Raw genomic sequence first — 16,304 nt, 5'->3', positions numbered from 1 at the left:
TTGTTTTCCATGTATGGTCTTTGTCCCTGGATTGCATTTTTTTTGTATTTCCGATAGAATATTGGTCCCCTTGATTACTCTTCAGTATCACAATATCCTTTCTCAAAGTCGAATGTTAGTTTTTGATTACCTGCAATGGGTTAAAATATTTAAATTACATAAAAAGCATTGACATTTATTGAAAAAGGGCGATAACTCTTTATTTTGTAAATAATTTATTTGCTTGTTAGGAAACTTTAGTCCTTTTTGAGCCACCCCTGCAGATTTAAAAAATCTTAATACTATTACACATTCATGCGATATAATTAGTACATGGGAACAACAAATTGAGTGGGATAAGGTTTTCCCTGTGCTACCAATATCATGCGATCTGTCTGGTTATTTTACATGGACATCCCCTTAATTGCTTATATAAATTCATTGGTTTGTCAATAAACTTTTATTCTTTGTTATACATTACCTGTATTTAGATGCAGTAGTTAGATAATTTTCTGAATGTTTTCTGTATTTAGAAATTTTGAAAATTTATTTACGTTTTTCTATTTCCTTTCGCCTTTTTTGCACTTTATTTATTTGATCAATATAATGCGAGTGAAACTTCAGTGTATGAACGTAATGGACATTGTTTTAGACTTGGAAACTATGGTGTTTCTAGAAAAGCAGAGGACGCTTACCCTACCGGTGCACCTGGTCCATGCTCACAGTTTTTAGTGGAGTCCGAGTTGCCCATTTACTTTTGTTACTTTGTATGTATGATTTTAGTTACTTTATGTTCTTTGTTGTGTATGTCTGTTTTCCATGTCTGGTCTTTGTCCCTGGACTACATTCTTTTGATTACCGCTATAACCTTGGTTCCCTTGATTACTCTTTTACCTTCACGTACTTTGAAAACAACAAAACAAACTTTTAATAACTTTTTTGTAATTGATATGATAGAGTCTAAATGCAAAACCCACCCATTTAATATCACCTTTCGTTATTGCTATTTCTGCAAATCAAGTGATGTATTGTTGACTGATTAATACATTCCCAACAGGAAAAATAAATACATACATTAGTAAGATTATCAAATGAATTTTCTTATTCTAAGAGATTAACAAAAACAATATATAATAAAAGACTTTTAAAACTTCACTTTATAGAAAAATGAATAGATATGGTGAAACGCAAATATGCACCAGAGTATAATCTAAATCCAAAATAGTTAATACTTTCAATGATCACCAAAAGCCCCTCAACAGGAGAAAACACATCTCTGAAAACAAAAACTGACAAAACAAGAGAAAAAATTCCAGGTACAGTTCTGAAACGTAAATATCGTAAGAAGGTGTTTAAGGAATATCACTATATAGGAATGGAACTTAGCGATAGGAAAACCGACATCATCTCTTTTATCACAAAAGAGAAGGGTCAATAAAGGCTCCTGTTGACCTAAAATACAACTTAAAACTAACCACAAAGTATTAAAATTATAAATTTTGAGACTCTAATGCAAGAATTATTAACAATACTTTTTGTTTCCTCATTTATCGTGGTAAATGAAGAAAGAAAACGATTTTTAATTATTCTTGCATTAAAAGGACAAAAGAAATATAAAGTTGATTTTTTGGTGTTGATAAAGTTTTCTGGATGTTTATGTTAAATGGCGTATAATTGTGGCATAACAGTGACGATATAACAATGAACTAATGCCACAGAAACTTTGTTTTCCAAAAATAATATACATTAATGTTACTATGTTATTTACAATATCTATGTTATTGCAACAAAGTTGATCTTTGCGAGTTATTTTCAAACCCTAATGCCCGTCAATCGTTTAGAACAGAGGTTGCCTTTTTCTAATGTAATATCTAAATCGAGAAATGCCTTACGAGTACTGTTTTTGTTCGACTTAGATAACCTAACTTAATTTTGGAAGATATTTTTAATTTTAACTTTTCTTTTTTTTTTTTTTTTTATTCTTATATCCTTCATCCGAAAGCAAGGCCGAACACTTTCAGGGCTAGTGATATGAAAAATAAAGCTGCATTATTTCAAGGCTATGTTTAGTTTTCAAATCAGAGTGCATCAATTTTAGCGAGTTACTTTATTCCGATTGGGAAGTCCAAAGTTCTCTTTATATTGAAATGCTACATAGTTGTGTTAAGGAAGGTGATACATACTAAAAGTTATGTTTGTCATATATTAAAAGAGACATTATAATCTCAAGACATGACCGAAACGTGAAAACAAGAAACACAGACAATCCACAACAGAGTACACATCAGAGAAAACACAATTACATATAAAAACTAAAAATACAAACACAAAAGGAAAACACAAGAAACTAAAGTACATAAGAAAGTAAACCTCATGCGGCATCCGTTACATTGTAAATGAGTACGAATCCGGTAAGGATCGAGTTCGGTGGGTTACTCAAGACATTTGAATATAGAAACTTCGTATTGGTCAATCATGTTGTGATAACGATCGATCATTAAATGCTCTTTTAGCGATGATATGCTGTAATCGCCCCCACCTTAAGAGCTAGAAATTGAATTGTCCTTCCCATAGAAGATAGTTTTAGAAAAATCAGGAAGTTGTTCGATGGGACAAGTTTACCTCTTATAATGAAAATGATGATTTTTTTTCTTGAAATAAAATGATTAACAGAAAATGATCTTATTACCCGTATTTAAGACATTTGTTACAAATTTAATTCTTTATTTTATCTAAGATGAAGTAATTTATTCGCAAAGAAATCTTAAAAATTCGACACACACCCTCCATCGATGCTACTGATTAAACTAGAGTTATTTAAGATTCTGGCGTTTTTTTATTGGGTGCCTTACTATTTAGGGTGATAGGATAAAAAAAAACTAAAGTATGAATAAAAGCCGAGTTATCTTTCTTTAAACCTATGAACATAGTAATTGAAAAGTAAAATTAATCTTATTAAAATGTATTAAAAACTACTTCCTTTTTGTAATTGCCGGCGTGTAAGTCATATTCTAATCATTTGCGTGCATGGAAAGTTTTTATTTAAATATTATAATTGATGTTATTTAGTGATAAAAGCACAAAATCAGCATCACGTTTAATAGGGAGCTTATTGGACCGAATCTAATGGCATCAAACTGTTTTAAAATAATGTCATTATTTTTTGGATTTGGAAAATAAAAATAAAAACATTATACATTCGTACGATATGTATATTGATGTGCATCTCTTATCAATGTACAAATACAAACATTAGTTTGAAATCCTACCGATTTCATAAAACAGCTTCCATGCATAATCAATTCCTTATACAAAGCATGTGTCAAATGTGTAGTAATTTTGTCAGTTAATGTTAACCATGGAGACAAAGATAACATGAAAACAAAGAAAAAATAGTTTTTTATTGTTGTTGTTGTTCTTTCTTTTTTTTTGCACAGTGAGATTGCATTTATGATGCCTAACGGGATTTTACATCATAGCAAACGTTGTTGAATATTAGTTATACCCCCGCATGAAAAGTGGGAGTATATAGTATATGTTGTCCGTCCATCATTTCGTTCCAGATATTTCCGTCACAGATTTATTGGCTTCTACTGGAGGAAATGATAAGATGACTTGTACTGTGACTCCCCTTTCCAGCTTTCCAGGTTATCTACTTCTTGGTTTTACGGTATAAGAAGTTTTTCATCGCAGAAATCTCCGCACCCATTAGAAGGAATGATTCGATTTTTGATGTTTGGTTTAATCATGATTACTTGTACCGTGTCTCTCCTTTTTAGCTTACTATGTCATCTACTTCCTGTTTTTCGAGCGAATTAGAATTTTTACATGTGCGGTATTGGGAACGTTTCCGTCACAGATTGATAGATTTTCGGTTTATGACTTAAGCGTAATGACTACTACCGTGTCTCCTTTATTCAGCTTTCTAGGTAATTTACTCATGTTTTCTGAACGATTTGGAATTATAAGGGATATAGTTATGATATTGTTTTCAAAACGTTTAGGATAGTATTTTGTTTTATTAACATTGATTCGTTAACAGGATGTTTACACAGAATTAAAACATTTCATTCAAAAGCAGTTTTGGCATGACATGGATTGTGTCTTTATTGTATGACTTACTAGTATGATGTACACTGGCTTTCAACCCCACACGGGTAGAACTGGGATTGATTTTACATACGATTGGGACATTACTTTCGGTAGGTTTAAACTAGTCTGAAGCCTGCATGCCAGTTAAGTGCTAATAGTCCTTAGTTTGTATGAATATCTTCCAAATATACAAAAGATGATGTTTTCAAAATGCTCGAAAATATTTGTCCAGTTTCATGGACACGTTTGTTCAACAAACAGTCGGCATTCTAATGGGAACATATTGTGCTCTAGTTGCTGACCTATTCGTCACTCTTATGAGACTGACTTTATAGCTGTTATGATTCATAAGAAGAACCAAACGTTAAGCTAGATCCTTTAATATTAGTTTCCGCTATATAGATGACGTATTATCATAAAACAATCTTAGTTTCCGTGACTTGATACATCGCATCTACTACAAAGAACTTGGGATAAAGGGTACTATAGGTACTGTAAAGTCATCTTCATATATTGACCTACACTTAGAGATCGATGGTAAAGAAAAAAACTATTGACCAAACTTTACGACAAACGTGATGATATTTTATTCCGCATTGTCGACTTTCCTTTCATGTGTGGCAACATTTCTTCAGTGTGTGGTGTTTCCATATCACAGCTCATACGTTATGCCAGTGTTTGCAGTAACAACGCAGACGGTTTGTATCGCACTAGACTTCTTACCATTTGTCATTTTGGAACAGGGTTATGTTGCTACAAGATGAAATTAATCAGTACAGAAATTTTATGGTCGTCATCATGAAATCGTGGATCGTTACGGTGTATCAATCTGCACCATGAAAACTGATTTGTTCAACGTGTCATAGTTTTCCGTCCCTTTTTCTCTACCCTGGACTTGAATTTTAATGAGCGACTCGGCGGCTGCTCCTAGAAAAGCAGAGGAAGCTTACCCTACCGGCACACCAGCTCCCAGTTTTTAGTGGAGTTGGAGTTGCTCATATACTTTTGTTACTTTATATGTTTTATTTTTATTATTGTATGGTATGTATGTTTTCCATGTATGTTCGTTGTCCCTCACTTACTTTCTTCTGACTTCCGCTGTAATTTTTGTTCCCTTGATTACTCTTGTACAATGGTGTAATCTATATTCAGTTTCCTTATTTCCGTTGTAACAAGGGACTCAGACCTTTTTAAATTGATTTCTAGGTGTATGTGTGTTTAATTGTGTAATATAGTTTCCATAGGTGTCATATTTTAAAGGGGTGGCTTGTAATCACGCCAAAGTACTTTAACATCGCCGCAATTTTAGTCTGTCCCAAGTCAGGAATATCTGGCTTTGTTTTGTTTCGTTATCACCTTTAGTTTATTTTTGTATTACTTGAGTATATACTAGTTTTTATAGTTATCATAAGAATTTTGGCGGAAGCAACTTCACTTTCTCGTGTTTCATTATACAGTCAAAATGATCAAATCAATATAATTATTGATTTACTTAATATGAGTGACAATGATGAATAGTTCTTATGTAAATAGTGCGACTCGTTTTAGATCATCGTGACATTTTAATGACACGGTTAAATCGCAAAGAATATCAAAAGCCATCCTGGAAGATAGTACAACGTTGTCTGATATCCGCCAGGATTCTAGCATCCTCAAAGCCTGTCGAATAAGACCTTCTTCAGTTAAAAGTATCCGACTTATATCATAGTTGTTGAACCCAAGACATATAGCAACATCTTTCCAAGATCTGGCAATGATATATGAGATTTTTTCCAAGTTCGTGTCAGTAAGCGTACCTAAAACAATATATTACTTATTTCATTGTTTTCATCATGTTGAACGATGGATAGATTGTTGATAAATGTTTTACAACTGCAATTTTACATCAATGTTTTGAGCATTATATTCAAAATGGAAAAATTTGTTCTTGTCCGCGACATCTTTCTAAAATTCATTTGATTTCCCTTATATACAATTTCATAATTAAGTTTTAGATATTTGCATGTACAGATGACCATTTCTAGCTTCATATATCTAGACTAGTCCTGTTTGTACTCGAACAGAAGCATGTATTGCAAAAAAATGATTGTTATACTCTGTATTTTTCAAATTCTTTCCGTATTCAGAATCAGGTAAAAATACAAACCATCATTTTCTATATACTGCTCTATAAATGTTTTTGTTTTGGTTTCCTTGCTTTCTTCTGGTAGCGACTTTAAAATTGTCTCTACCTGCAAAATGGATAGCCAGTAGACCAATATACCTATTAACTTTTTCAGAACAACATAAAACAATAAAAAGTAATTTGTAAGTTTTCTACTGCGGCTATGCCGAGTTATAGAACATTGAAATCTTAGCGTGTCTGCGAGAGCTCCAAGTCTTGCATTTCTTACGGTATTTTATTCTGTATCTCACCTTTATTTTTTTTTTGTTAGTACGCTAATTCAGGACGCCCTGCCTTCCAAAATCTTGTATTATTTTATATACGTAATAATGCATTATTCCTGTCCCTTGATCACTCTCATATTATAACGTCACAAATGTCTTGTATTTTATCTCATTAGTAGATGAGCTAAGAAAGTTTCACATGCTAAACATATGAATCCTCTTGTATTTATAGATAAAGAAATCCTGGTAAATTGCGTTTGTGTTTACCTTTGCGTTTCATTGTGTTTGTCATTATACCTTGTCTATATCGCAGTTAGCATAATGAGATGACCATCTCAATATAAAGGCTTCACATCTTTTTCGTTCGGACTCTGGCATTTCGAATTCATCAATGTCTTTTATAATCTTTCTTAAAGTTGGCGTATCATCGTTCACCAATTTTCCGGCAAATATTTTCCAATATCTAGAGTTTATGTTATCGATTGTCTGTTTCCACGCTATATGCTTGGCCAGAATTCTAACTTATTAAATAATAAAAATGTAACACACATACTAGTGAGGAACGAATGGATGAACTGTTTTATTTCTTTTTCTTGTATTTGATCAAAACTTTTATTTGATTTGTAAACATAAAAAATATTTTATCGATTAGATCGAATAATAGTCAGTGTGAAAATGGTCGTCAAAAACTTCCATATGCACAGCTTGACAATTGTGCCTGTGGGCCTATGAGCAACATCTAACTTAATAGTATGATGTATTAGAAGGGTTAACGTGAAATGACCATGAGAAATATTACAATTCGTTTAATAACATTTTGCATTGAAACAACAATTGATATTTAGTGTGCCGCTGAACTTAGCATATGTAATATGTGAAAAAACGAAATAATTGCAACATACCTGGATCAAACTCAGTATGGACGAAATCTTTTACATTTTTTTCTAATTCCTGTAAAGTATTCAATTCTTGGTATAATTTCAGTTAACGGAGTTAATTCAAATTACTTACACTTTCTTTTGATAGACAATAAGTCATTAATCAGAGTCAGTTTGAACAGATCTAGGAAACAAGAAATTGAAAAGAAATAAGTAAATTCTCGATAAGCAGACCAAATGAAAAACAAATGTATATGATAATACTAGAGATGGTATGGTATTGTGCAGCTTAATTAGAACATTATCCTTATTTTAAAGTTATACACATCGATTTCGACACAAGTTCGTGATTGCATATTCTTGTTTGTTTCCCGAAATACGTGATTTAACGCTCCCCAAAAAGGTTCATATCGATTACAATATATGCAACAGACTGTCGAAGATATGTGGCTTTTTGTGGGATGTTCAAGTTTTCACAAATACACAATTAAACCAGACCATACTTGTATATGACAAAAGTCATCAATTTAAATGTTTCACGGCCAACATCATGAACGTGTTTATAGCTATAGGATGGTTGTCGTCCCATTGAAAGAAGATTTATTCATAGTGTCGTACTCTTCCGATTTTCGTTTTAACATTTACTTGACATCATAAAAGCAACTCGACTGTAGGTGTCTCGAAAGCAGAGTTTGTTTACACTACCGCTCATCTGATTTATACTACCAGGTTTAATTGGAGCCCGGGTTGCTGAAGACTTTCAATTTCGTGTATCATTTATGAAATTGAGTTGTTCATAATATCGTGTTTTCTCGGTTTTATTTTTTCCTGGATATGGATACCCTTTTCCTCGTTCTAATCATAGTTTTCTTTATTTTTAAGATCAATACCATTACAATTTAAAACGTTTTACCTCAAATTGAACGCGCACTCGTATTATGGAGATTTGTCTGAATTAGAATTTATGATAAACTCCGAATTCAAAAGCGACTCTCACAAAACAATAGAATAGCCAGTAGAAACTCACTCTGTCTTTCATTCTGTTAAAATACAATATGAGAGGACGAATGACAAAAATTGTTTAAATAGGCGAAAGTGAAATGTATTTTTTTTTATTTTCACGAAGTTCCGACAAGTGAAAATACAATTTATTTATATTCATAATGACTATCGCAGATACCTTAGGAAAATGTATTTCGACTTTGCCTTTCCTTTCTTCACAAAATTTGTTGGCTGCTACCTTGTAGACAAGTTTGCCATGATGAGTACCGTCTCCTCGCTGATCATTGGTGTCTACAATATCTATCTTCCCGGAAAACTTTAATGGTTCAATGTTAGAGAAGAATTTTATTTTTAACGGGAAAAGTTTGTACTTAGGCATTTGTATATTTTCTTCAAAACGTACTTCTATTTCTTCTCCATCAATAACACCGAATTCTTCACTTGGAGGAGGTCCGATCGAGAACCCTCTTTCATTTAGATCAGACATTTTAGCCCCTATTTCTACATTCTTAGTACACAGTATAATTGTGTCGTGAATATTATCCACATGCTGACGACATAGGATTCTAACTTTGGTCAAAAAGGTGAATCTTTCCAGTAGTCTTGAAGCGTTATCAATTTCTTCACGAGTTAAGTCAGCTTTAGATCCAACACATATTATTCTAAATAACAACATATCCGTTATAGCAACAGACTTACATTGAATCTAGTTATCAAATGGGATTTTATGTATGTGGTAAATGTAGTAATTCATCGGCAAAAAAATTCACCTAAGCAACTTAGTTTTATTTATTATATGATATCGCTTTAGTAATCGAGGAAGGCTTAGATTGACCGTTTATCTGTTCCATTTTTTTGTGTCTGTGAATGACAACTTTCCGTACAGTGAAGTGCCACTCATTAAAATAAGTTCAACATATGACTTATATATGAATCAAACATGAATGACATGTAATAATCATATGCATTAAATATGATGCTCATATGTTATCAAATAAATATTTACATAAAACACTTATGAGGACATATGTTCACAGTTATATTTATGGCATATGATGTCCAATTTCTTTTTCAATTGAACCGAGTAACAATAATCATCTTGTGATGTACATTTGGAATTGCAGTGGTTACTTATTTGTCGATCTGTTCTGTAAATTTTGTCTATAAAATGTTTTTTTTAAGATACGAACTGAAAATGTTTAAGACTGTTTAACGGAAAAGTCGATTTTACGTTGGACCAACACGTGCACGAATACATGTAGTTCAGTCCCTTCATTATTGAATAATTATTTTACTTGGCTATAATAGTTCAAAATTATTGCACTCGATGTCTTTTTACAAGAAACAAAATTGATCGACTCTGTACGCATGTATATATTTAAGTTAACCTAGTCAAAATAAATGCAACACTTACTTGTAGGAGTTATGTCCTTTTGCAAGCGTAAGTAATCTGGACTTGGGATTTCGTGGTTTAGACTCAAAAAGTAATGTATTCCACTTTTCGTCATCCAATTTTACTAAAACATATAACTTCCCGTCTCTTATTGGATAATCTGTATAACATATTTCATTTTTTTAACTCATATCATTTCTATTTCAGGATGGCGAAGGAAAAATATGTGAATTCAATCTTTTTCTACAGCTCTTATGATTTCTACAGTATAATGAAAGACATTTCTTGTAAACTTCAGATATATATTTAGAATGACATGTTTTTTGCAAACACAGTTTTAAAATGAAACAAACTCTCGATCTATTTACTAAAAATTATTTTGGAAATTCAAAGGTTTCTTATTATCCCCAGTACAATTTTCAGTCAATATACCCATTGGTTGTGTAAAGTGACCAAGTAGTTATATCCATTTAATTTTCAACAGAAACAGAAACCATGTGTTTGGTCTATTTGTTTGTTTGTTTGTTTGTTGGGGTTTAACGTCCGAGCAGCAATATTTCAGCTATATTTAAACGATGAACAAGAAACCTTTGACAAAATGAACATGAAATGAAATGATGAAATGAAAAAGGGGTGGGACACAAGGACAATGGGGTCTATTTGTAAAATGTCATGTAATTATACTATTTCATTGGCAATTTTCCACCATGGTCTTGACTATATGTTAAGCAAAAACTAGCTAAAAGGGGAACTGTTTCTTTTTGTAATATGACTATGGAGATTTGAAGTAATTGTTTTGCAATAATGTAAACGGGAAACTTTTTTGTTTATTCTTTTATCTTTATCGATAAAAAAACAATAGTTCATACGATGATAAAGTATGTCCGCAAACCATTTCTGAAGCTTAAAAGAGTAATCAAGGGAAACAAGATTCTAGTGGAATTCAAAAAAATATAATCCAGGTACAAAGACCAGGCATTGAAAACGGACAAACACATCAAAAAAACATAAAATAATCAAACTAATATATACAAAGTAACAGAAGTAAATGAGCAACTCGGATTCCACTGACAAATGGGAGCATGGACCAGGTGCACCGGTAGGATATGCGTCCCCTGCTTTTCTAGAAACACCCACCGAGTTGCTCATAAAAAGTAAAATCCGGGGCAGACGACAAAGGAAAGGAAACCTATGACACGTTGAACAAATCAGTTTTCATGGTGCAGATGGATACACCGTAATGATCCATGAGTTCATGATGACCATAAAACTTAAGTAGTGATGACTTCAATCTTAATGACTAGCAACATAACACTCTTCCAAAAGCTTAATTGTAAGAAGTCTTGAGCGATACAAAAAGTCTCTGCGTAGTTAAGGTAAGCTTTGGCATAACGTATGAGTTGTGAAATGAAAATCTATACGCAGGTGTTAAAGGGATGTTGCCATAGCTGAAAGGAAAGTTGACAATACGGAATAATCAAAAATATTCTTAATTACAGGTTTGCAAAAGATAGTCCGTAACGTTCTATTTGCATTTTTTTCTATTTTGCTGGCATTGATAGATGTAGTGTAGTTTGGGAAGTCAATTAAAGAAAGGTAACTACGACAAGCATTACATAACATTAAAGTACTACTAAACATGAAAAAAAAACTTCATTTGGAGTGGCTCGCCAAAATACGGACATTTAAGTATAATCGGGGTCTCGTGTGTATGTGGGGGGGATAGCTTAAGCATCTCCAGAATATAATCCTTACCAACGCCATCTATTTTGTCATTCTCTCGTTCTCTGGAGAATCTGCATCCCATTTCTTTTTTAACTTCAGACAACATATTGATTACTTTATTTTGATTGGACTTTTGTAGACTTAGAACAAAAGCATCGTATTGTAGATCAGTGCAGGTTAAAAGATCTTGAAGAAACTCTCTGTTCGTGTCCCCTTTTGAATGATGATTCTGTTGTTATAAAGATATTTAAATACGAATTTAAAAAAAAGAAAAACAAAGTAGTGCAACAGCAGTAAAACAGCATTTAAAGGAAACAAAACATGTTAACAGGATGAAAACAAGAACAATATTTTTTTATCAAATTTTTAATGTCATCTTTAATTTCAATTTAATTTTGTCAAATATAGATGCTTATTTGTCTTTTACTTTTTTATGTTTGTGTTGCTGCTCTGAGCTTCTTAAAATTGTTGCCTTTATATTATTCCAAATATTTATTTTATCTCACTTACATGTATTTCTTTGTAGCTTTCCTACAACAAAATACCTGTATTGTAGAAGAATTGTTTTCTTCGTCCTCTTTAGGATTCTCCATATTATCAACCAACCACCTATAACATCTACGTATGGTCTCTTGGTTGGCTGTCAATTTTTCATACACATCGAAGTCAACTTCGTGTAGGGAAAAATCATTAATTAATTAATCATCAAATCACTGAAATCACTCAATTAAATAGATCGAAAACCCAGAGTTTTATAAATCAATGAAAATTTTGAAATTTGTGTCTCGTATAAACGACTATTCCTTTCAATTAACAACCTGATAATCAAAACAAGTATTTAAATAGGTACGTCTGTGAATGGTGATATCGGTCTTACTCAAGTCATTTCAAATATATATATATTTTTAAATATCTTTGTTAAGTTTTCGACACAATTAAGTACAGTATTTTTTTTCAAGACGTAATTAAACAAAAAGCTGTAATCGAGTACAGACAAAAATAATCACTTAATGACACCTACCAAACCATCCAATATTATATAAGTTTACTTCTATTTCAGATTTAGTTGTATTTTCACAATTTATTTCGAGGCACGACCCTAAAACTTTGAGATTCTTTAACACTTCGAAATTCCTTTGTGCATCTTTCATATTTGTACGACACCAAGACATCACCTAAAAATGACAACAAAATTTGTGATGTCTTTATTAAAAAGATATGTTATATTTTTTTCCTTTATCGATAGATACCTTGCTGATGAAAAAACAACCAAAAATGAACATTTTTAAAATAGAAGTCTCAAATGATAATTATTTAACTATTATTATGTTCTGATTTCAAATCATCGTTAATTTCTTACCAGAGTTGTAATGAAGTTTGCAGTCGGGAGATTTTCAGGTATTTGAAAGCAAAGTTCATTTTGCATGCAACCGTTTATATTATGGACATCTTTGATACGCTTCAGATCGATTATATTTATGATCATTCTGAACATACACAGCTCGATAAAAGTATATCACGCTTGAATCTAATTTTATCTCGCATCAGTTCTTATTTAGTTTTTTTATATTTCCGAAAGATAACTGCAATTGTTTAACTTTGCTACTCCTGTATACAAATTTACTTTTGTGGTCATTCTCGTAGTCTGTGAGAAAGTGTTGTCTGGGATAGTTATCTTGATGTTTCTGTCCCATTCAAGCTCAAATGTTCGCCCTGTCATGTCCAAAATCACCTCTTGTCTCCTATGTGTTGCCACTGCCATACATTGAATACATTCTAAATTTTCCACGGGAATAATAGTTCCGACATATGTCGTCTCCTGAGGAACAAATGTATACATGGTACAAGATAATATTAAAATTAAATTAATATAAATATCGCTTGTGTAAAATTATTTTGTAATGACAGTGCTAAAAGATTTAAATCTTATAGCTAGAATTGTTATTGGAAAGTGAGTTTGCACCAAAAAACTATTCCATAAAAAAAAATAATAACTTTTTAAAAAATACCGCAAAAATTGATTTTACATTGTTGAAATTTTAATGTGTATTGCACTAACATCGAAATCTGAGGTAACTATGTTAGGGGCCGGATCTCCTGTTTCCCATCTATCTTCTTTATATTTGTATTTCACAATTGGTATTAATGTAGGATTGTGTTGTACTACTGGTATGTAAACAAGCATGGGCAACTGTAAGAAAAAGAGAAAATGTTCAAGACATTATTTAAAGTATAATATCCTGAAGTAGCAAGTTTATACACTAATAATATTAAGAACTAGTTAATCTAATTTTTCGTAATATACATTACTCAACCCTTTGACCATAAATCATGTACACTACATAATGCTCAGAATATACAAAAAACTGAAACTTTGTTCTGAATGCTACACATAATACTATACCTCAAACTGAATCTTTTGTTCTTTGTTTACTGGCTTTATACTTATCAATCCTGACAGGGCTTGTTCATCAGGAAATTGAAGGCAACTCTGTAAGTGGTGGTACGAATCGGTGCATTCACAGAGTATATCTGTCTTGTCAACATTTCCAGGGCTAACTTTTAATATACAACAAATCCTCTGCCTGAATCTACTCGGACCTTTTATTTCGTACCTTCAGAGTTTAAACAAGAGATATGGTAAAGCAAAACTGGGTCACATAAACATAAATAAAAACAGTTTCATTTTCAACGTATCCATTGTACACCAAAATAACAGCTACAAACTTGAATGGCGAACACGATAATAAAGATATACACTCAAAAGGCAAAGAGAAAAACAATAACAAAAAAAAGATAAAATTAAAAAACAATTGATTGCTAGATTAATTCATAAATTGATTGTTGTTTAACGTCCTATGGTAGATAAGTAAAACTGGCAATAAAAAACAGATCCTGCTTTGTATTAGACCGACATGTTAAATCTGTTTTATATGAAAAGCCCGTAGAAAGACACACACGTAAATCTGAGCCAACATGCTGTCTCGTGGTTGACAGAGAAGCAGTGACTTCCAATTTTAAGTCTTTGGTCGCAATATACAATTTACATAACTGAAATATAAACATGTAAAGACCCTAAAGATAAAATTGGAACCAAAACTACTCGCATGTTAGTTTGACTTACACAAACTTAGGCCAGTCCTGATGATTGCTGTATTCTGTTTTTGATTTGAAATTACTAATGGAAGTTACTCCCTTATCTTCATTAGTAGAGGCTGACTCCTTGCCACTTTCTCGATTCCTTTCAAGTTTTTTCTCCTCAATGTGTTCTAATGTTTTACTCCAATGTAAGAGATGTTTTTCTAAGTTATCTATATCTTCCTCATTGTACAATATCTGGGCCTCACATTTAAGCAAAGAATCTTGAGTAACCAACATGAGCTCCTTCAGTTCATGATTTTGTTTGTTAAGCAGTTGCATGCTTCTATAGTGGTGCAACTTTTTCACTGCCAATTTATTTCTATAACAAAGTGGTCAAATGTTATTCAACTCAAAAACACATTTTATGGTATTTCTATAGTTTTATAGCTTCGGAATTGCAATAGAAATACCATTTTTTATGCATTGTACTAATTAAAGACAGTCGTTAGAAGGCGAAGAAGAAAATTCATAGTATTTTCAATATTTTTTGTCAAGTTGTCATATAGATGCAAGTAAAGTATTAAAAAAAATGTTAAATTTTGCATGAGAACTTTTTTCTCTACTACAACTTCAGTACCTCGCTTCTTTATTATCGATCAAGTCATTAGCATCTTCACATAATTCTGAAAACAAAATGTAAATATGTGAACTTACCGTGTTGATAGAAAGATGTAAATAATTCATCTATGAAAAAGCTAATTGTTTTGACAAAAAAGTGTCGAAAAATTGTGTCATTATTGTATAAGTTCAACATTTTTTAATGAAATATATTTGGAAAATATGTATAGTTTTGTAGTTGGTTTTGTTTGCTATTTCATTTACAATCTTAAACTTAAGATTAATTTGTATGTATTTTCAAATATTTTATATGTTGTTGGCTCATAGTTTATAGATTAAATGACTACCATTGTTGATCTTGAACTTTTTCATCGCCGATTTCAAATTTTCAGCTATTTCCTCGTCAAACTCGTTTATAACGTCCCGTATTTCATCTAGTTTGTCTGTGACATCGATAACATAATCTCCCACCATTTTAATGTCGTTGTGGACCTCTTTAAGTATCTGTAGTATGGTTGGTATCGGGCCATTATTTTGCTCAAGGAAGGACGGAGCTTCTAATGTCAAAAGAGACTGTAGATGATTGTCTAGAAGTTCTAGTGATTTTAAATCTGACAAGTCTTCCTGTAAGAAATAAAACATTTTAATACATATCTTTGTTTTCTTTATCATTTTTCAAAAATGATAGGTAAGCATGTTAAAATTTCAGAGTTTGTACATGCGTTTGTTTTGCAGTTGAATAACAAAAACAGGGTAGATGTATGAAGTTTAAGTGATTGTTTGATATACATGTGTATTTGAACCGTTAACTTCTCAATTCGCTGTTTCAATTTTTTTATACTTATAGACATCTAGTTGCAAAATTTATACAGTAATATTGTCATAATAATTTGATATGCTTACAGAGGATCCTTATTTTGATAGACCTTACCTTGCATGTAATGAGAATCGAGGACATCATTATCATTCACATGACAGTCATTTTCAAAGTACAAAAAGTCTTATGTATAAAACTTACGTTTTTCTCGACCATCTTTCATTTGGTGACAAAGTGTTGCAGTGTTATTTAACATTGTTTTATCGATCATAATTTGTATTGTTTAAGGTTCAACGCTTTATTAATCTGGTAATTGGTTGAATACTTTAAA

General features: G+C 31.9%; 1 protein-coding gene across 3 annotated transcripts; it reads right to left on the bottom strand.

Moving 5' to 3' along the window:
• Positions 1-5,542: 5,542 nt before the first annotated feature.
• LOC148616403 (uncharacterized) lies at positions 5,543-16,299 on the bottom strand. 3 transcript variants are annotated; one of them, XM_088583411.1, is made up of 16 exons: positions 16,175-16,299; positions 15,504-15,780; positions 15,176-15,221; positions 14,582-14,917; positions 13,862-14,072; positions 13,517-13,648; positions 13,082-13,276; positions 12,479-12,632; positions 12,003-12,127; positions 11,488-11,686; positions 9,754-9,892; positions 8,518-9,001; positions 7,362-7,410; positions 6,757-6,980; positions 6,218-6,302; positions 5,543-5,867 (listed from the first exon to the last, which is right to left on the bottom strand). In XM_088583411.1, exons 1-16 carry the CDS (start codon positions 16,187-16,189, stop codon positions 5,593-5,595), a joined length of 2,946 nt encoding a protein of 981 aa, XP_088439537.1. In that variant the 5' UTR covers positions 16,190-16,299; the 3' UTR covers positions 5,543-5,592. The 3 variants fall into 3 exon arrangements, 2 of the variants coding, with proteins under 2 accessions (XP_088439537.1, XP_088439539.1); XR_015922188.1 differs by having other exon boundaries at positions 5,817-5,867; positions 6,727-6,980; XM_088583413.1 differs by lacking the exons at positions 5,543-5,867; positions 6,218-6,302 and having other exon boundaries at positions 6,811-6,976.
• Positions 16,300-16,304: the final 5 nt, after the last annotated feature.

The sequence above is a fragment of the Perna viridis genome, chromosome 5, assembly GCF_037379345.1.
Source record: "Perna viridis isolate PV_CMFRI_1.1 ecotype Kerala chromosome 5, ASM3737934v1, whole genome shotgun sequence".
NCBI lineage: Eukaryota > Metazoa > Mollusca > Bivalvia > Mytilida > Mytilidae > Perna > Perna viridis.
Note: the sequence above shows the minus strand (reverse complement) of the source record. Positions and strands in the feature narration are given on the sequence as shown.

Excerpts from the sequence above, each read along its gene's own strand:
- LOC148616403 (XM_088583411.1), bottom strand. Across the intron at positions 6,981-7,361 it reads CCATACTGAGTTTGATCCAG|TTAGAATTCTGGCCAAGCAT; the intron begins GTATGTTGCAAT and ends TTATTTAATAAG. Across the intron at positions 6,303-6,756 it reads CTAACTGCGATATAGACAAG|GTAGAGACAATTTTAAAGTC; the intron begins GTATAATGACAA and ends TCCATTTTGCAG.